Source organism: Ixodes scapularis, unplaced genomic scaffold, assembly GCF_016920785.2.
Source record: "Ixodes scapularis isolate PalLabHiFi unplaced genomic scaffold, ASM1692078v2 PGA_scaffold2__306_contigs__length_199485367, whole genome shotgun sequence".
Lineage (NCBI taxonomy): Eukaryota > Metazoa > Arthropoda > Arachnida > Ixodida > Ixodidae > Ixodes > Ixodes scapularis.
This window is the reverse complement of record NW_024609857.1, coordinates 7,896,780-7,918,281: the sequence shown is the minus strand read 5'-3', so window position 1 is coordinate 7,918,281 and position 21,502 is coordinate 7,896,780. Positions and strand designations below refer to the sequence as shown.

General features: G+C 44.4%; 2 protein-coding genes across 3 annotated transcripts; one reads left to right on the top strand and one right to left on the bottom strand.

The window, feature by feature from the left end:
* Positions 1-384: 384 nt before the first annotated feature.
* On the bottom strand, positions 385-9,479 carry LOC8042163 (peroxiredoxin-4). Its single transcript, XM_029987270.4, has 6 exons — positions 9,276-9,479; positions 6,699-6,816; positions 5,879-5,995; positions 5,618-5,740; positions 3,371-3,536; positions 385-684 (listed from the first exon to the last, which is right to left on the bottom strand). The coding sequence occupies exons 1-6, from the start codon at positions 9,448-9,450 to the stop codon at positions 628-630; spliced, it is 756 nt and encodes a 251-aa protein (XP_029843130.3). The 5' UTR covers positions 9,451-9,479; the 3' UTR covers positions 385-627.
* Positions 9,480-9,712: 233 nt separating this feature from the next.
* On the top strand, positions 9,713-17,780 carry LOC8042164 (tyrosyl-DNA phosphodiesterase 2). Of its 2 annotated transcripts, XM_042291684.1 has the most exons (5): positions 9,713-9,992; positions 10,608-10,669; positions 10,755-10,940; positions 12,559-12,769; positions 15,301-17,780. In XM_042291684.1, the coding sequence occupies exons 1-5, from the start codon at positions 9,843-9,845 to the stop codon at positions 15,646-15,648; spliced, it is 957 nt and encodes a 318-aa protein (XP_042147618.1). In that variant the 5' UTR covers positions 9,713-9,842; the 3' UTR covers positions 15,649-17,780. The 2 variants fall into 2 exon arrangements, with proteins under 2 accessions (XP_042147618.1, XP_042147619.1); XM_042291685.1 differs by lacking the exon at positions 12,559-12,769 and having other exon boundaries at positions 15,301-16,591.
* Positions 17,781-21,502: the final 3,722 nt, after the last annotated feature.

The window sequence follows — 21,502 nt, the reverse complement described above, 5'->3', positions numbered from 1 at the left end:
TTTTGAACAAGTCTACTAAAAGCCCCAAAACGTTGGAGACCAATATACGCACGAAGTGGTCCAAGGTGACTAAAACTAAAAAGTTGGAGACAAACGCGTGTCTAACCGCCCATTCACATGAAGCGGATCAGCGTTCGCAAAGCGGTTGTATAAAGATCCAGTACAATTGCTCGCACACTTGATGTCTTCGAGTGCGCGTGCAATTGTACTGGATCTTGATACAACCATGTTCGCAACCGCTTTGGGAACGCGGATCCGCTTCCAGTGTGAATCAGCAGTAAAAGTATCCCAAATGTCAAAGAGGCTAGGACACATAACGCATTGTGCCTATGTTAACTGTGTATGTTAAGAATTGAGGTACTCTAACAGATAAAAAAAGAGAAGTTGGCTCAAAAACTTTTAATATATCATCCAAACTGTCATACAGGGAATGCAGGTACGCGGCTGTCGAGTTGAGTCTTGCTTGAATGCAAGAAAAGACTAGGCAGCTTCCTTGATAGTAACAAGAAAGACATTCATAAAGCACAAATACAGCCCATAAGAAGCAGAAATATAAACAGAACTGCAGATTCTTCTCCACACATCCAGAGTTCGCTGGAGAGCAGCTCAGAAACTTGCACCAACACACTAGAGCTCGTCCACCTTGCTGAAGTACTTGAGCTTGTCCTCTGGATTCGGGATGATCTGCAAAATTTTTCATCTACGAGTGAGGAAATTTGCCGCGATACATTGCCGTGCCGTAAAAAAAAGGCAGTTAATCAGAATTCTGCCTTTTTATTTACAGATCATTACACAAAATTGCCACAGATAGAAAAAAGAGATGCATGGGAAAAAAGAAAATTGCCCTGAGCCGTTGCAGCCCACTAGCAGGAAAAAAGAATGAAATGTTGGACTAATTGGGACAAATTCATTGCGAAAAACAGTGCAAAAAGATACGAAGGATGAGAAGTGAGGTGACAAGAGCAAGCGCTGGTCTTGCCGGTCCTCATCCTTCGTCCTACATACCCTTTTGCGGTGTTTTTCCCAATAAATCACCATTACGAGTTTGGCAGCTAACTTTTAACTGAAAGATGCATGGCCTCCGTCACACCTCATTTGGCCATGCATAAATAGCCGCACGCTAGTTGGTGCCAGTTGCAAAAATGCATACCAGTAGGATTATGGCATCCCTATCTGAGTTGGGAAATACTCAAAGAAGATTGTACTTAAAGCAGTATGAAAGAGATCTGAGGCCCTGTCTTCAAATACTATTTTCTAGTTAGTAGCTGTGATGAATGTGTGTTCTGTACCTGCTCTAATTTCCTTTTTAATTGACTAAAGGAAGCTCTGTTACTTTTTAAATTACTTAATTAAAGTACTTTTAAGATTTAATTACACAACACGTGCCCTGATCAAAGTCTGCCATCAATCAAATCGCAACACTCAAAGAAAGTGAAAAAAGTGTGCACACAGGGCTGGGTATGCTCATCCTTGCAAGAAGTCATTTTCAGGCTAGTATCACAATGAAAGCCTATACAATGCATTAATTTCAGGCAACACTAAGGAAAATACTGCAGTTGATATAATTGTGCGCTTTGCTCGTGATAAAGTTCACCCGTCGGAGTACTTGTAATACAGTATAGCCTCGTTACAACAGATCTGGTTACAACAGACGTTCAGTTGCAACATGTCAATTTGTAAAGTTTGATTGGTCTTCCTATCTATGCCCCTGAGCAAACTTCGCTTACTACAGATCCCGTTATAACATACATTTGGATATAAAGGACTATGTGAGGGAGTTTGTAAGTACACCGTTCAATTATAGCAGGCTCAACATCAATCACCATTTCTGACATTACACGGCTTTGGTTCGGTTTTGTTTTGCGAACAGCTGTCATCGCACTCGGTACATTGCAAGCCTCATGCGACCCAAAGTGCAGAGTGATGACAATCGTTGGTACAGCTCAAGAAAAAAAAAATCTCCAGTATCTATTCCCATTTTGTCTGTCTCACTGGTTAGAACAGACACCAGTCACAATCCATATCAAAGTCTGTAGAAAGAGTATCTGCATACTTTTTTATAACAGACAAATATCTTTACGACTATCAAAGTCTTATAACGTGTGCAGCGGCAAGGGAATATACCTTCCCTTGCCGCTGCACACCCCTTTTGTAAACGGCCGCTCGGTTCTTTTCCCCAATCCCACACGACGGCAGTCCGGAGCGACAATGCCGCATAAATGAGATCATTTGCCACGCCTAATGTGGCAGAAAAAGGACGCCAAAAAATCAGTTTACGAATTGGAGAAATTTTTGTGTCCATGAATGCAGGAAAACGGCAATTCGGTAGTTAACCGTAATCAAATGGGCCTCCAGAGCCCTGCATAAACAAGCGTGTCAGTTATGCGGACAACAATAAAGCATCGGATAAAAAAGAACAGATCTGCGCAGACTCGAGGCCGGTTCACACATTTGCAACCATTTACGACCGTGTGCCTTAAAACCTCTTAAGACACAAGAAGGCACCAGCGCCACCTATCGGGTAGTCATGAAAGACTCGCAGTTTTCGTACATTTTCTTTTTTTTTTTTGCGCAATATTCTTTCTTGTTTGGCTCGAAAAACTTCCGTTATAAATTACCATTTCTCGTAGGAAGCATGTACATCTGACCTTGCTAATTTTGCAAAACTTTTGCTCCAGCGAAATTTGGTTCCAAGGTCACCTCATATACGGCGACAACGGTTTCTCTCGCCGTAAGCGATTGCGAGAACTCGATCCTAAGCAGATGCAAGCATGTGAACTGGCCCTTACACCTCCACAGGAAAAGCGACTAGACAGAGTTCAAAAAAATTCTCGCTCGCTCGATCCTGCCAACAAAGACCGGGAGGCGCAGAATGTGGACAGTCGAGACATTAGAGCAGACTGCACCGTGTGCGTGGTTTGTGCTATACTCTCTTCGCTGCGCACCAAGATGTTGGCCAGGGTGATGCCGAGCAAATGAGTGCGTCGCACGGGTGCTACCTTATATGACTTTTGCGCGATATGTGACGTCGAAGAGGGAGCAGACACACAGTACGACTTCGCACCACTCCTGCAGCGACTTCGCACCACTCCTGCAGGAACATTTTGCGGGAGCCCAATCCCTTCTACGCAGCTGTTCTACGCAGCTAAGTGGCTTGCCACCGCACCGACCCAGGATGAAGCCCAGCTGGGGCGTGAACTTTATAATTAAGCTTTATATATAACCCTAATGTCGTGCAATGCTCCCAGCATGTCACTTGTTCATGACGCTTGTCCATGTCGATCGTTCATGACGCTCGTTCACAATACTTTTCTCATAAAAAATGACCCATAAAACACATTCTACATTAAAAACAAGCGGATGGACGTACCGTGTCGCCCCCTGGCTTCCAGCCGGCCGGACACACTTCGCCGTGCTTGTCCGTGTACTGGAATGCCTGGACCAGGCGGAGGGTCTCGTCCACTGAGCGGCCCACGGGCAGGTCGTTCATGGTGATCTGACGCAGCTTGCCCTTGTCGTCGATGATGAACAGTCCCCTGAAATGCGCCAGGCTCACACTAAGGAGACCATCCAAATGCGGGCCGAACGGCCGTCGATATGCTTGCGCGATGGTGGCCCTCGTGTAATGGCCAATAACTTTTATAAAGATGCTGGCCTATTGTCACCTATTCGTTAGTTTCTACTCGAATTGACCAGCTGCAATGATACGTCGGAGCACCACGCTCTGGTTGGAATGATTAGTAGGTGGGCTCAAAGCTAGATGCCTTTGTCCCCATTCAGTGTTTGTGTGGGTTCAAATCCTGTCGAGACTCGTAGGATTTAGTTCTCTATTCTCAATTAATTACTATTTCTTCTTAATCATCAGTGATGAAGCAGCATTTGACCTTTTGTAGCAGGTTCTGTAGTGGGCAAAATACCGGTTTAGAGCAGCCACTGATGCTTTTGGAGCAGATGCCAACATTTTTTAGCACATCACTCAAAAATGAAAAAGTTATTGTATCGCTAAATAAGTTGATCTATGATAATGATTGAGGATTTCTCTTTGGTACTGGACAATATTACTTATTATTTTTTCTAATGAAAATAGATAGGGTGCGAAAGGAACAAAGAGCCTTATTTTTAGAAATAAAGTTTGGATCAGAGTAGGTTTTGTTTACAATGGGTACCCAAAAAAAACAAAAAACTTTCTGTACGATGTATTACCCTAGATCAATCCTGAATGAAACTAGTAGTATCTCTCTCCTCCCAATTTCACACCTGGTAGTTTTTTCAGCCTGTAAATATAATTCCTGTAAAATTACTGCAAAAGCCAGCATACCTGCTATGGTATGTCTATCAACTGAAACGTCCCCCCCCCCCCCTCCCCCCCCCCCGCCTTACACACACTAGTTTTAAGAACCTTCCCAACTCAAGACTAATATTACAAACTGCAAAAACAACCACACACAAATATTATCAAAACCTACACTTGTGATTTAAAAGTGACAGTGCTCTTTAGTGGCGTTGGAACCAGAGTGAAGTCAAAGTTTGCTGCTCTTTCGATCGACATTTGTGCGTGAACTACCTTGAATACCTCATTTACTCAAAGACAGACCCACATTTTATTTGTTTTTCTGTTCTCGTAGCAGCTTTTTAAACTTAGAAATCAACCTAAAATCGACATTAAAGAAGGTAGACCTGAAACAGTTCTGAGCATAACTTCCGAGCCTACCGCACTGACCCAGGCGCTCACCCATGTCAGTCGCTGCTCCTAGCACTCTGGTGTAAAGCGGTGAAGCTTGACACGCATGCACTGGTGAAAGGTGGCGCGGAGGCATGCAGCAGACATGATAACTGATGGTCTCACCAGGAGTACAAGACCCTGGTTCTGTCTTATGAGGGTAGCCGCCATCCTACTATTTTGTAATGTTTTCTTGCGACGTTTAGCTCCTGACATCGACGACGCCGTCTGGAAATTAGACGACGTCGGGGATCAACTCGCCAGTGCATCAAGCGGCCAGCGCGGTTGGCAAGCGGTCTCTAAACCTTGTTTCACCTTAATTCAAAGTGCAGCCAACGCTACTAGCCAATGGAACCAACCAAACAGCGTCAAAGCGCGACATCATGGCATCCGTCCATCTTCCTGTGAATGTTCTTTTGTCAACTATATCAATTCAGTACAGCAAATGGCCCGTGACTTGCACTTTTTGTGTGTGTGTTCATGGTTGTATGTGTCAGAGCCTTAGACAGTGCTCTGACCTAAGCAAGACGAAACAAACTACTATGCGGTGAGTAGGTGAGTTGACACGCTGCAAAATAGTTATTTGTACAATTTTACTTTCCCCCTACTTCTCTCAAAATTAGTCGGCCAATAATAAAATATTTTTATTTTTTTTGCTTGGCTTAAGCTTTTTTAGCGCAGGTTTGTCACAATTCTTAGCAAAATTGGCATTTTGGCGCAAGATAGAACAGACTTTTGTTTATGGCACAGCACTTCCATCACTGAATTATGTGTTCTTTTGTACAGATTGCCCTCTAAAGAATGAGCTACACGTTTCGTAACGGTTTCCGTGGAATTCCTTCACACTTTTCTCGGGGATTCCCACCCTCAAGCAAGTTCTGGGTTAATTATAATTACCTGAGTGAATGTCCCAAATCTTCGAGGTAGACACCGTAATCCTTTGAGATCTGGTGTGTAAGGTCAGACAACAGAGGGATCTTGATTGGACCCAGACCTCCTTGCTTCCTCGGGGTGTTAATCCTAGAAGCAGAAAGGAATCTCGATTCAACCTCCATGCTGTTCGCACCAATCTGAGGCAAGCCACCAGCTTTACTCCGAGCTGATCGCTCGCAAGCCTTCGTCTTCCCAAGATGGTGATGTCCACGAGCTACTACATACCATGCAAGGTGCGTAAATGGGGAATCGACTGAGCACGCAATCACTTCAGCGTTGAGTGCCTTGAACTCCTTCACACGGTCGCTGAAGGCTATGATCTCAGTTGGACAAACAAATGTGCTGAAAGAGACAAAGAAATTAATCACCCTCCAGTGCTCATTCAAAACTTGTCAGTTTCCTATATGGCAGTCAATGGCAAGGGTGGGTGTTGGTTAGGACCTGTCTATAGTCGGGGACAGGTCAAGAACGAAGTGGAAGCTCCTCCCCCCTCTTTCCACTTTAGCGGAGCGAATGGTGGAGAAGAGGTCGCCTCCTTTCCAGCGTTCGCCCTACCAAAGTGGAAAGAGATGGGAGGAGCTCCCACTTCGTTCTTGACCTGACACCGACAATAGAAAATTTGTCCGAACAAGAGGGAACTCATCAACAGGGCAGATGGCTAAGCTTTCAACAGCCTATAGACGTTTGCAAGTACGGCTTCTGTGCGCTGCCCTCTTGCTGCTGGTATGGGTAGATTGTATGATAGTCAAGCATTGCTGAAGCCGTGAATACGCCTCAGCAATGCTTGACTATCAGACGATCTACCGAGACCAGCAGCAACATGGTGATGCCCGGAGGCCATAGTTGCAAACGTCTATAGTCGGTGACAGGTTAAGAACTCAGTAGATGCCGTTGCCTTTTACCGGGGTCGTGCGTGTGACAAAGCATTACCAAAGATAGAAAGCCAGCGCTCAAGGCGGAGCATCTAATGGGCTCGTTTACCTAGCATAGTTACTTTGTAGAATCTGGTTAATACTAATTTAAATCAAGTATAGAATGCACTCACAAGTCCAATGGATAGAAGAAAAACACCAGGTATTTTCCTTTAAAATCAGATAGCTTGAACTCTTTGAACTCTCCATCCACCACGGCAGTGCCCGTGAAGTCGGGAGCAGGTTTAGAGACTGAAAACAAGTGAAAGACAATGCAGGGTTTTGTCACCATCCGACGGCACTTCAAACCCTTGTTCAAGTGCCGTCCAACGATAACCACCCAACCAAGCATTCAAAAGAAAGCATACTACTAACATAATGCAGCCGATATTAGTATGCCTACTTCCTCTATAATTTTGTTTAGTGCCAAGTTAGCTTTTTTCTAGTATAGTGGCGTGTGCCAAAATCGAGCATTCCAAAAATGTACATGACCCCTTATGTGTGTAGAGCACAGAAGCTTATGTCTAGGGCTCCGTGTTTTCAGACAAATCCGAAAAACTCCGAAAAACACCCGCCGGTAAAATTGTTCTCAATTCGGATTTATCCGACAAACTCTGAATTGTTATGTGCCCATAACCGCCCCCCCCCCCCCCCCCCCCCCCCAGCAAAAAAAAATATTTTTTTTTTTTTTTTTTTTTTTTTTTATAAAATTTGAGCAGCGCAGGATCAATGGTCGTGGGAAAATGACACCATAATTATCTTTCAAGCCTCGGACCGTTGTCAAAAGGGGCCTTGCGGCTTGTCTCGTCAAGGTTGGTTCAGGGAAACAGGTCATCGTACCATTCGTGTCACGACAAAAGTAACTCTTTTGGTTTTCAGTTTGGGCCATGGGATTTGGGATTTAGAGAAAGGAGAGGGTATGTTTCTGGAGGTAACATAAAAGCTATGAACCATAGAGATTGCATAAAATAGAGAAAAGAGGCACTTGAAACTTCTCTATTACATCCTTAACCACTGCACCTCGCACAGCCGTGGGATAGATTGATGGGATGACTACCAGTTTCCTTGCGGCTACCTCCGGCAGTTTGTTGATTTTAAGGTATCAACGTTTATCGAAGCCACACTTGTGTGCGACTTTTGTCGTGGGACAAATTAGAATTGCCAATGATAACGCCAAATTCAACTGAAGAAATCTTTATTGATACAAGCACGTTTTATTTTTTTATCTGGCATACGTTTGCATCCGGTTATTTTTCATTATTTTTTAATAGGAAACACTGTGAAATTAATCTCAAAATTTCAGAGAATTGGGGATTCACGAAAAATAAACTCAGATAAACACCGAATTTTCGCTAAAAAATAAACTCCGAAAAACACCCTCCGAATTTCACGAAAAATAAACTTCGAAAACATGGAGCCCTACTTATGTCTTACCACGCTGACATCATCTCAACTGGTTGTGATGTAATCCTTCAAAATAGGACTATATCTACCATGACTGACATAGGACTTACGCCTCTTGATTCTAGACGCGCTGTAGAATGGCTTAAGCTCCTACACAAGATAGTGAATAACTGTGCACTTAATCGGGAAAAATATGTTGGTTTTGTTACTGAATCACGCACTCAAAGCTTCCATCCTTTAAATCTTGCACCGTACAAAGCCCACCTCCACTGTTTTAAATATTTGTTTTTTCCTCGAACGATAGAAAACTGGAATAACATAAATGGATCAGTTCGTTATCTCGATTTTGATAGGTTTGTATTAGAAATACAGTAGGTGTTCTGGTATGGTGCCTGGAGTCTGCTATTGAAGTGTGTGTGATTGTTTTTGTACTATACTGCATTTTTCACGGTTTTCTAAATTTTGTTTTGTACGGTGTGTACATCTTTAATCGTTGGACTTTTTGAATGTATATGTATGTTTTCTTTCCACTCCTGCGATATGACCTCACCGAGGTCGCAGTATTTTGAAATAAATAATTATTTGTTTGAAAAGACACACTAACGACAAAATGGAGGATTGACGTCATGTGCAAACAACCTATACTCCCGATATCATTTCCTAAAATACTTAGAGCTCACTCTGATGGCGCAATGTTAACACGTTTGGCTAATAATTTTTGTTCTCCGTACACGTGGAAGAAATTGTTTTCTGCTTTTGTTTGTTGAAGTTGCTCTGGCTATTGTATAGGCTGTCGCACCCGCCGCGTCGGCATGCACAAAGACCGCACGCACGCACGGTCCAGGCGCAAGCATGGGCAGGAAAGCATGCTGCTCACACCTGTGGCGTTTGCCACGCTCGCGCTTTACGATAACGCGTATCGGTGGCGAGCGGCTGAAGGAGCACACGTCATAATACAGTGTAACCAGAGTTTAGCACCTTCTAAATTTGAACGGTGCTTCAATGCGCGCGTGCAGTACCGTCGGACGGTACTCGAACGCTTCGCTAACTCTAGACACGACGTTTCTTAAAAGATAACTCGGCGCGAAATCACATCCCAGCGCGATATAAACTTGGAACATGTGGCAAAACGTTATGAAAACCAATTTTGGCAAGGTCCCTCAATTTACGACAAAGCCTCGCCAAATCGCGCGGGTCTGAAGCGCCAAAATCTACGGAATTTCACAGTATCATTTGCAAAGAAACACTTTTCACCACGACATCGAATTCAAACGTTGACGCCGGCGGTCCACGTCACGATAGCTTACTCTGAGCCTTGCTCCAGTGAATGTTGTGCCCTGAAGCTTTCGTAAATTCTTGTGGGTAGACCTGACCTCCCCCAAACGAATGGCATGCTTCCTCCAAACTGACTGTACTAAATAAGTTAATTACAGTGAAAAGAATCGCTAGAAAACAGACTGCCGCACTCCTTAGGGACGCCATACCAGCAACGCTTTGACAAATAACACAAAGCGCACAAACGGCACCGGAGGGCGCCAGATACCGGACACCAAACCAATAAAAGAAAAAAACACAACACAGACAGAAGGTTTTTTATTTAATATTTACTCGATCTCATTTTTTTAATTTTTTAATGCTGTTTAGTTTTGGCTAGAATTTAAGGAGTTTAGAAAATACAAAATTAGTGAAATACGGAGCCAATTGAGCGTGGATTGTGCATTGACTATATCCAATCCAACGCCGAGCAGATTTCTTTCTTGTACTGCTCGTGCCCGTACAAGTTTGTATTCGTGCACGCACAAGCTGACCGTTACTACTACTTTCCCAGCTCGTTCACGCGGCACAAAGTTGTAATCTCTCATCATAGGTAAACCATGAGCTCAGAAAACGCACCTGACCTCATCGAGGTCTTGGCGTACAGGAGGGAGCCCCCGCCGTCGAGAGTGTATGAGGTGCTCGACAGCGATGACAGCGAGAGCTCTTCAGACGAGTCGAGCGACGACTGCATTGTTGAACTTCACAGGGTAACTAGACTGGGTGGTCACTGTGTAACTCGACTGATTAACTTCCAAAGCTTGATTCTTCTCCAAAAACGTGCGAAATGTTACAGTAATTTGTTCGCATTTTTTGAATATGGCGCCTTTGTTACGTTGCGACGATGCCTCTTCATGCGCCAATAAAGGTTTCTGCGTGCGCAAGAAATAACGTTGGAGCACGTATCGTAGTTTCCCAAACGATAAACCACTACCTTTGAAAAGCGAATCGAATGACAACGAAAAATTGGGCTAACTTTCGGTTCACGGTTCATAAGGCTTGTTTTGATCATCTTGTTCAGAGGACTTTTTCGTTTGCGCAAATTTGTTTAGCCAGATTTATGAAAACGTTATGAGAGTGTATTAAATGAACTGGGGAGCCGAAAACAGGAAGGTGGGGTATCATTTTCACAGTCGAATTTGCTGATGTTGAGCTTTGTGCGTTTTCTTTCTATCGATTCACAAAGGTGTTATGTCTGACAACACTGGGGTGATTCCTACCCTAGAAAGAGCAGGTGATCTTATGGCAGCACCGCTCGTAGAAGAGTGATTCTTTGCAGTTGTATTCGTTCGGTGTTTGCACATAAACCTGCGTTTGAATTTCAGACCGCACCACGTCCACTGACAGAAAATGACGCAAATAAGCTCAAGGTGGTGTACGATTCAAGGTACGCGTTCCGCTAACATCCTTCTAGCCATCCACCACCGATCGACCCTTTTATGCTGGCGTTTTGAAACCAACCTTTGTTTCAGAATGCAGCAGAGACCGCTCTTGAAGTCACTAGCCGAATGTCACGTGGCCGGCGACGCGTCAAAGGAAGCGGGGTGCGCTCATCCGGGCAGCGTCACTGCCTTGAAGCTTGTGTCCTGGAACATCGATGGTCTAAACGACAAAGAAATCCAAGCCCGCACACTCTCCATTTGTAACGCCCTCAACGGGTAATCCATCTGTTTTGTCCACCAGACTAATCTTTAATGCCGCAGTCACACCAATCATACACATCATAGAAAAGACACAGTGTTTACTGCAGGCACGATGACTAAGAATTATTTGTGAACTTGCTTCGTGCATATTCGAAGCCTCTTTGTTCAATACATACGTATGCTTGGAACATGTCAGCAGATTGTTTTTTGTATGACCAATATGACAGCGCCGTCGTATAGTCGTGTCTCGTTAATATGGACACCTCGCATTATGGCCGAAATTATCGGCGACCAATCTTTCGCCATGGAATTCCGCACCAATAATGCGGAAACCCGCAGTCCTGACTACGGACAGCTATTTCGAGGGCGAATTGCGTAAATACGGGAATTTTGTCTGGTTATTATGGATGCCAGTACCCAAGTTTAAACACTAAAAGGTCCAAGACGCCCCTCGATATTAGTGAACCCAATAGGTCGCAGCATGCACCCGGATGTTTGTTGCCGGCCTTGTGATAAGCGGCGCGCACCAGAAGCTGAATTTTTCTCTTTTTGCGTAAAATGGGTCATTACCGCTTGCAGTCTCTTGTTGCATCAGATGGTGTATGGCCTACAACAGCGAACAAAGAACAATGAAACCTAAAGCAGCTAGGCCCCCTCACTGTAGCCCACCTCACTGTTTGGGGAATGGGAGAGAAGCTCGGAACCCACAAAGTTAATTTCTAGATAAGGCAATGATGGGAGGGGGGAATTCTTGTCCTCAAAGAGGATCGCAGCAAAAGCCCCCTTAGATTATAAGCCTGTCATTGGCATAAAATGCAAGGCCAGATGCTTCTTTGGTCACTTGGAAAGCAGAGTAGACAATGTCAAGTGAGAAGCGGAAGCGGTCGGAGAACATGGCAAATGTCAAACATAAACAAACAAAACTTCCTTTTTAACTGAAAAAAAAAAAAAATTCAGTTGAGCAGAAAAGAGAGAAAAAAAGAAACTTGGAAGAATACTCTGCGCCGACAACAGTAGATAATAAAGAAGCCGAGAGACCAATCGTAACTCAACGTGCAGCTCGCCGTGGCTTGGAAACAGTTCTCGCTTGCCTTGAGCAGAAAGGACGGGAAGAAAGCGCACTTAAACTAGCGGACGTGTTGTGCTTTTTGGTCGCAAAAGTAGGCTCGAAAGTGTCGGTACAAACCAACGTCTTCTCCTTTTTTAGCTAGATAAATCATGTATCTCTTGCTGTTGCTACACTTGTTAACATGTGTGTTTCGGCCCCGTTTCGTTATTATACGTGACTCGTGCTATGGACAATTCTTCTGGGGAACGGAGGCATCCATATTGACAAGACATGACAATACAACGAAGAAACATGCCTCGGGCAGTATCTGCAGAGTATCTTTCGTATGATGTATTAGTAGAGTGACCATGGCTTTAGTTGATCATTTACTGTGGTCTTTTCTTCAGAGACTGTAAGCTGGACAAACGACAAGAAAGTTGACATGATCACCGACTACTGCGATTGGCCAGCGCCAAGGTCAAGCGTGGCGCTGGTCAATTGTGCCAGTTGGCAATCTCGTCAACTTTCTCGCCAAGTGTCCAGCTTAGAGCCAACTTAGAACACTGGCTCTGTTTTAATTTTCAGACTGGAACCCGATGTAGTGTTCCTCCAAGAAGTCGTCCCTTCTATCGTGGGAGTAGTGAAAAAGCATCTCTCCAGATACAGATACATTCCGGGCGACGACAAGGGCTACTTTGCTGTGACACTCATCAACAAGAACTCCGTGAAATACATCAGCCATTCCGTTGTTCCTTTTACATCAACGCAAATGGACAGGCATATTGTTTGTGTTGAGGTGAATGGACTATCTCTTGTTGTTTTCCAAGTCCCGCTTCTATGGCACTTCCAAAGGCAGTTTGAGTTGGGGTGATTTTTCTCTTGTGGTTTTAGGATGCGGGGACTAGAGGTCTGCACGGGCCGATATTAAAGAGTCCAGCCCAGCCTGGCCCACTGTCTCTTGGCCCTGGGCCCACCTGTGGCCCTCTATCTATTTTAGAGAGCCGGCCCTTTCCGGCCGGAGGCTAATTTCCACGGGCTTGCTGAAGCCCGCTTTATTTTTGCCCAGTACGAATAGCTCACAAATTGCGCGGCATGGCAGCTCGCTTGCCACAGTTACACATGTTGACTACGGTACCCTATATTCACTAAAATAAGCATCTCCTTTTTTTTTTTGCTCCTATTATTAGTTGGACCAATCTGCAAGCCTATGCAGCTCGTCAGAAAAAAAAAAAATATCGTCCCATCTTTTTTTTTTTTGGTGAGCGAGCAAACATATTGGAAAGACTGAAAAATCAAAATGGCAAGCAAAAACAAAATCATGCCAAAGTTAAAAAGAAAGGGAAATGTCGCAACGGGTTTGGCTAAACGACTGACAACATTCTAAATGGCCCACTCCCGCTGAGTAGAGCCGCAAAAGAAAAAAAAAGTTGCTGTTTTTTGCTGTGGTTTGTAAGAAATTGCTTAGGAAAAGCACCGCTGAGGGGAACTTTTTCACCCGAATTGTGGATAGATGTACGCACTCGTACATACAGATGGTATACGCCTGCGAGATGGGCATTGTGTTGGCGCCTATGTGTGCGTGTTGATGGGGAGAAGCGACTGTACGATGACGGCGCTGCAGACAACGAAAATTAACGCCGCGGTGCTGGTGCCTGGGAGAGCATTCCGTGCATAGACACTGAGCCGTACAAACATAAACATGCTTTCAGCACTTGGACCTCCTCCACTGTGGTCCCTCCCGTAATCCCCCCGACAAACGTCCAAAAACATTGCTGCTAAAAAAAGAAAAAAAAAAAAAATTAATGGCCGGCTTGGTTTGCTTTGGCCCACCTTGTAGACTTGAAGGCAAGGCCCGTGCCTGGCTCGTGGGCTGGCTTGTACCCGTGCTGACCTCCAGCGGGGCCCACACTTATGTTTTATGTGGATAATATTTAAGTCGTGCCATTCTTTCTGGTTCAGACTCAGAAAAACTGATGTGCATTTGTGTTCTTAAACTGAGGTCAAGCTTGGTGATGAATGTGCTTCTATTATTTACTCATAAGCTATGATAAATGTTGCCTTTTGAATTTCTAAACTTACATAGACTTCTATAAAAGCAAGAATGGCATGACAGGAGCACATTGATGAATGAGCAAACACCTTGTTTCCATCATACCACTTGCTCACATTGTCACTAACTCCAACACCCACTCACTTGTGCACTTTTTCTAGCTCTTGCATTCTTATGTCCCATTGTGTCTGTGCATTAGTTGCTCTCTTAGCATGAATACATGCTGCTGGCTTCACTACAGCATGGTAGCTTCACTGATAACCATCCTGACCATTTCCCTTTTCTGTTTTTTTTGGTTTGTTGACCCTTTGCAGCATTGAAAGTGTTTTATACCTTTTTAGGATAGGTTGCCTTCAGCTCAACACATCGACCACCTATTTGTTTTTCTAGTATTTCTTTGTGAGGATTTCTCGATAGGCAGAGGGAACATTAGGAATGGCTGCGAAAGTAGATGCATCCTTTCCTCGTGAGGACCAATCTGGCAGTGTAGCGAAGCTCAGGTTCATTGCCTCATCTCGTCGACAACAGTGACATTTAGTGCATGACATTGTGACCGATGTCACATTGCCATGCCACGTGACGAGCATGTGTACAACTTCACACACTGATAAAATAAGCCAACAATTGCTCGCAAGTTGGTGACAGGGACCAATTTGCTGGCCCGAAAGGAAACGCGTATTCAGTATCATAAAATTCTGCTACTGAAAATTCTTTTGCATAAAGTTTTACCAGAATCACTGCCGTCTAAATTCGTCTACTGACAGGAGAGGGCGTCCCCTTTGGATGACCGGTTTCCAGCACGCACTCTTTGCCTTTCGTTGTGTTTTGACAGTGCACGTGTGTTTGGGGCTTACAAGGCACCTTTATCGAAGGAAGGAAACTACCTCACACTGGAAACAGGACAACTGAATAACCTGTTTGCCATTCTTATCCTTTCGGCGACTGGCGTCGGCTCTGTAAAGGAGGAGCTATAAATCACGCCATCTTTTCGATATTGTCGTGCATATAGCTTGGCATTCCTGCCATAAGAAGTATGCTTTTCCTAAAAATCTGTTCTAACACAATTTATACTAAATGGTGCCTGTGCGGCATGGGGTATAGTTTTCAGAGCGGGAGAAACAGTCCGCAAAAAGGGATAGGTCTAATGTGCTTCATAATCCCCAGATTTGAAAGTCTGTTTAACGTGGTATCCTGTCTCTGTCAATTTTTGCAGTCCGCTTTCGGCATTTCATTGATCTTTTACCAAAAGCTTTGTGTTTCTCTTTTTTTTTTTTCAGGCGACATTTAATGGTTTTCCACTGGTGTTAATGAACACTCATTTGGAGAGCATGGCATACTCATCCCAGGTAAGAAGCATTCAGCTGAGGAAATGCTTCCGGAGGTGCATAAAGGAACCCTCGGACAGGACCGTCATTTTTGGCGGGGATCTCAACCTCCGAGACTCCGAGGTAAGGGTGCAGCTTTTGAAGGTTTCTGAACTAAGACTTTCGTTGCATTTTTTTGTTTTTCCCCGTTATCTAAGGGTTGCCACAAGGTGTTTGTACCATACATACCTTTTTTATGGCAAAATATTCTCATTTTGTTTGCTTATGCACCTTTTAGCATGTTCATTCTTCGGAGGTTGATCTGTGCTTTTCATTTGGCCAAGTTAAACCGTGCCACAGTCACCTCACTTCCATGAACTGTTACTTCAATAGGAGAATGGCTGGGGTAACAGATGCTTGCCAACGATCCTAAAATACCGACCAGGGGTTGACGCATACCCAGATTATTTGGTGGCTCTAGTTTGTTATTACAATCCCAACTAGACTGCAAATAATGTTTTCATATCCCCATCAGGGGCTGCCGCGTTTAACACACTCTAATATTGTAGGTGAATCTCCACGGTCCCATAGATTATCTGTGGGTATCTGTAATTCTTGAAAATGTGGCTAAACATTACCCAAAAATTTTTTTCGGATGGCAGATAGGATGCAGATTTGGTGAGTCATGAACGCAGGTTGAATGCAATCTTCAAGGTTTGCACATTGAATGACAGTATGTTGTTAGTTTGCAAGCTCCTGTTCTTTGGACCAAACTCTGCTTCAGGTTGCGATGGATAGGTCTCTTATCTCAATAATCCGCTAAAGGCTGGTTCAGACACTTGGCGTTTGTTTACGACCGAGTTGCGATCTCTTACAACGAGAGGACACGCTGGCGTCAACTGTGAGGTCGCCCTGGAACTGCTTTTCAATAGAGCGAAGGCTTTGCAGCATTTGTGAAAGCTATCGGAAGTGATTGTTTTTAACATTTTCAAAAGTTTTCTCGTGCCAATAAAGAAAAAGTGATGCACAAAATGAATAGGAAATAAACGGAAATCCTAAGTGTTCGGGTAATTTCACCCTATCAAACACGAAAATCAAGGTTTGCCTTAGCCGGTGATGGTATTTTTATTCCTTTAAAGCTTTTTGCAGTGCAGAAAGACATCAGCGTTTGAAGGCCTTAAAACCTCATATTAATTTCTCTCATTATTATTACTGACTTTTCCAGGGTCAAAGCAATTACCGGTGGAATCCCCTTTTAGTGCGTGGTTCACTCATAAAAAGGTCGTCCGCTCTGCCTTTCAGGTTGCCTCTGTCGGCGGCGTTCCAGACGGCATGTTTGACGTGTGGGAGGCCTGTGGGAGCAGCCCTGCAACTCGCCACACCTGGGACATGAGCGTCAATGACAACCTGGACTTTGGAGGCGAACAGGCGAAGCCAAAGTGCCGCTTTGACCGCGTGTACGTCAGGCCCTCCCAGCCTCCCGGCCTGGTCCCGGCATCTTTTCTTCTGACCGGGAAAGAGAGGCTCCGGCCCGAAGGCTGTTTCCCCAGCGACCACTGGGGACTCGTGTGCTGCTTCAGCCACAGCTGAGGTTGTGAGCTTCAGCAGTGTCTGTTTCTTAACTGGTACTAAGTGAATAGTCAGTGTAGCCAAGGACAGGATCGATCCTGAAATGTCTACTCTCGTCTCAGTAACCGGATTGGTTCTCCGTCTCGAAAACAGAGTCGTGTCCTTAGGGTCGGGAAGCCAGTATTTACGGGAATCCGATTCGGTAATATGAGCGTCGCCTTTAAAATGTTGGGGTGAAAAGGTCTGCGGTCATGGGACTATTTCGAACAAAGTGCCTTTGTATGCTTTCATGTGAGAAAATATGAGCCTGCCGAAAATTTATTAAAAAAGAAGCAATGTAGGAGTTGCAGTGAAGCAAATTATGTCCGGATAGCTTTCTTTAGCCAGAGCCTAGATAAAGTTTTAAGGTGCTCGAGCAGTTTTTTATTTTTTTTTATTGAAGATATTGCTATGTGGGAGACACACTCTTCTGTTCACTACTGGCAGTTTGTAAATATTCTTTGATGTTCTCCTGAAACGAAGGTCGTAGTTACAAGGAGTCTTTAATATGTAATACTTAGTAATCCTGGTATTGTATATTATCGGTGGCTTAAGTTTGACCATATCTTCTGCCTTCACAATTTTATGTTTTGGTTGCCAGCTGCTGTGAATTTGGATATATTCCCTAATTAAATGGAGACACTAACTTACAACTTCGGGATGTGGCACAAAGCTGTGAAGCGCAAAATGATGGGTATAAAGCTGTTAAGATACTTGGCACAATGCCGTATTTGTGGGTCTTTATTGTGTTGCAAATTTGCCAAGCTGCCAATTTTTGCCCTGTTTTTAGGAAATGAAATACTGCTATTGGAAGTAAGCTGGTCCTAGACCTTTTATATTTAAAGGCCGACCCACATAGGGCGTATTCTCGACGAATTTACGCGCGTATCAGCGGGCGTAATCACGGGATTTGGCGGGCGCTTTTCTCACAGAAGGGAAGAGGGGAAGGGTCGCCAAACCACACACGACGCTTTTCGTCAACGTCTCCTCGGCGTTCGGTTCAGTGTAGCCCGACTTGCGCCTTTCATGAAAGGAGGCAAAATGCAGATCGGCTGCTATATTATTACGTTCCGCAAGGGGACAGAAATGACAATGTTAATAAGCAACCAAAGCCTGATTTGCTAACACCTGTTTCATAAATGTTCGTTGCAACAATCAAGTTGCCAAAAACTTCCGGCAGGAGGACGGCCGCTACCTCTGCTCAAAACCCAAAACCCTTCCTTTTGTAATTCTTTTCACATCGCCCGCAACATCGATGGTATTTTCTTCTGTCTCAGTCGTTCATCGCTCGTTCCAAAGAGATATAGCGATTTCGTACAGTTCGCCGATAAATCGGCGAACGCGACAAGCGAGCTCCCATTTCGGCGGCCGAGTCAAGCCAGGCAGCCGGCCGCATAGCTAGGCAAGCCGATTCTCGAGCAACTTCCGGCTCTCTACTCGGAAGCTGATTGGCCGGCACCGCGCCGTACGCTTCCGGATACGCCGCGCCGAAATACGCCGATGCGCCGAGATCTGTCTCGGTCGGATCGCCGAATACGCGCGTATTTACGCCGACCGAGGAAGCGCTCGTCACGACGCCCGCTGTACGTCGGGATTACGCCCGCCAAAACGCCCGCAAATACGTCGCAAATACGCCCTATTTGGTTCGGGCTTAAGTAGTGAGGGTTTCATACTCAAAACTTTTTCAATGTCTTTAGCTTCCAAAATAATTTAAAAATAGGTCGCCACAAAACATAGACCTTCTGCAGTGGACACAGCTTTGTATCTCAGCCTGGCATCCAAAGCATGAGACTGAAAGCAGTGGGGTGTAAAAGAAGGCCTCAACATGTGCATATAATATTTGTTTTGTATATTCGAGTCGTCTTTTTGGAGCAAGGAAAAGGTTCTGTGTTCATCGTTGAAGCAGTTGCATAACCAAGTCTCAAGCTAAGTATGGCTGTTGGATTTTTGGATACAGTCAATTATCTCTTGTATTTTGCCATTAAAAATTATTCTAATTCGCAAACATTTCTGGAGAGCTTTTAATTCTGGTTTAGGTTATGTTGGCATGGTCATACTGTTGCATTGCATGCATTACGACATTGCCTTATTGGGATATTAAACCAAACATTTCAGCATCCATAATAGGTGGTGCACAATCTTTACACGAGCCAGCAGCCGCCGATGTGTGCGAGTACGTGCAAACGAATTGACGCCATAGTCCTTCATTCACACTTAAGATGACAGCGAAATGTATGGGCTCCGGGCAAAAGGAGAATGACGACAGTCTTTTCATCTCCAGAAGTGAAAGCTATGTGCTTATTAGACCAATTAGTTGCCTTCCTTTTACACCAGACCCCACTGTGGAGATGAAATGCCTGTTTTTATTCTCCTTTTCCCTGGAGCCCACTCATTTCACTCTCATCTTAAGCGTAAATGAAGGACAATGACGTCCATTTCGTTGCGTGCATTTGTGCACACCGGCAGCTGCTGGCTCGTGGAAAGGTTGTGCGCCACTTATTATGGACCGTGAAATGTTTGGGTCAGCTGCCCTTTAATAGCCTTCGTTGGTAACAAAAACGTAGGCAGCTTCGAAGCTCGCAAAATGCCCAAAGTGTCATCGAAGGTAGGAAGCTTGCGCCAGGAGCGAGGCAAATAAAAGACCGCCCTGCCATTCTCATTGACCTGTGGTTAAGCCCTTTATACCAACGGTCAAGAGGCGTATGGAGAGGAGGAAAGAGGATTTCATTCCTTTCCCAATGGCTGTAGGTGGGCAATTTAACTTTGTGGCTTCTCCATGAACTTTTGTGCAGTTTTGGTTGCTTCTGTATCCAGTGTGCATTATCATGCCCCTCAAAGTTTTTAAGGAGTGGTCTCTCACCATGGACAAATGCACAAAGGGGATTTCAGCCGTGCAATACATCTGCACTCCCCCTCCCCTTTGGCTTTTTTTTTTTTTGCCACTCCTTATTGCTTTCGACACCACTTTGGCTGCAGCCACGAAGGCCTGACGGCTAAGTACGAGCTAAACCACAACATGTTACTAGAGCAAACATATACTAGTTGTACAAATGGGGTTGTGGCATTTCTAACTGCATTTTCTGATTTCAAAATTATCTATTGATATGTAACTCGTAATGACTCTCATAGTTGTAGCACCTTAAAACCCACAAACAATCCGGGGGTAGTCTACCCAATGACCACTGCACTCTTACCAAGTTTATATTGCTGTATGTTTTCACCAAAATGCATTGCTACATTCTTTATGTTTTGCTAACTTATTAGGGAAAGTCTAAATGCGAATCAAATGGCACAGCGTATTCGAATAGATTCTTCAATATTCAACATTTTTCCTTCAAAATATTAGCACTTTAGAACAGTATAAATATTTTGACGAGCATGTTGACATACTTAGTAGTGTAACCGCTGTGCCATTTGCACCAAGCTGGGCCAGAACGAATAACCTGCTACACGCTGCTCCAGAGGCTGTATTTGTGTACAATTTGTGCCATGTCTGCGCTAAAAGCGAGCTGTTCTCGAAAAGGAAATTGAAAGTGTCTGGCACGTGGCATTCTTGGTAATGCAACTGAAAATGAAGAAAGTACAATTTTTCTCAGATGCCTAAGTGCTATATGTGCGAAGAGTTGGGCTGCACGAATATTCGAATTGTCGAATAGTGGTTTAAAATTATATGCTAATTGTTATTCACTTCAAAATGTACTGCCATATTCATACTTAAAAAAATGGGGCGATTACAATTCTCTGTAATGCCGAATTAGAGCGCAGCTCTTGAGGAGGAGGGGAGGGTCACGTGTGACGTCACGAGGGTAATATTTTATCACTAAATATAGACCATTCCATTTAGCGCTGCCTGGGTGGCACCATTTTGTTCGACAGCAGCGCCCTCTCCATACATCCGGGAAATTCCGCAGGTTCTGCGTGGTAAAACGAGAGAGGGCACGCGCCCGACTCCACTAGCAGACGACAAACCAGGAGGTTGCCATTCTCCATCTTTGGGCTGTACCGGCGGGCTCTACGGAACACATCGAACTCTCGCTCGTGGCTGCCGTTGTGAAGTGGTTCGCGTCCTTAGAATAGTTATGGCTACTCCAAAAATCAGCCTATAGCTCTCTGTTGTTCTATTTCGGTAAATGATCAACTAGCGTATTTTTTTTCCCGTTACTTAAGTAGCAGTTGAGTCAGCCGGCAGTACTAGCCTGAACTACTGCGTGTATTGCGGCAGGAGGGCACGTTTTTTTATTATTTAAGACTTCCACTCATGGTCGCTAAAGGCCTACACCAGTACGAACTTTGTATAGTAAAAAAGGTATACCCAGATTTAGTTTTCACCGGAGAGACCGCCCAATCTGACACAGTTTTCCCTTTTTTATTTGCACGCAGTAACAGCGCAATTGGACCCTATTAGTCCTTTTATTTAGCATAGTACTACATGATAACTGGTATACCAAAATCTGCGCATCTGCGCTTGAAATTTCCAAAATGACGCGATTTTAAACAGTTTGTACGCCAGCCAGATGCTAGGTACAGTCCACTCGGTGCAGTAGACGACATACAGGTGAGAGGGGGA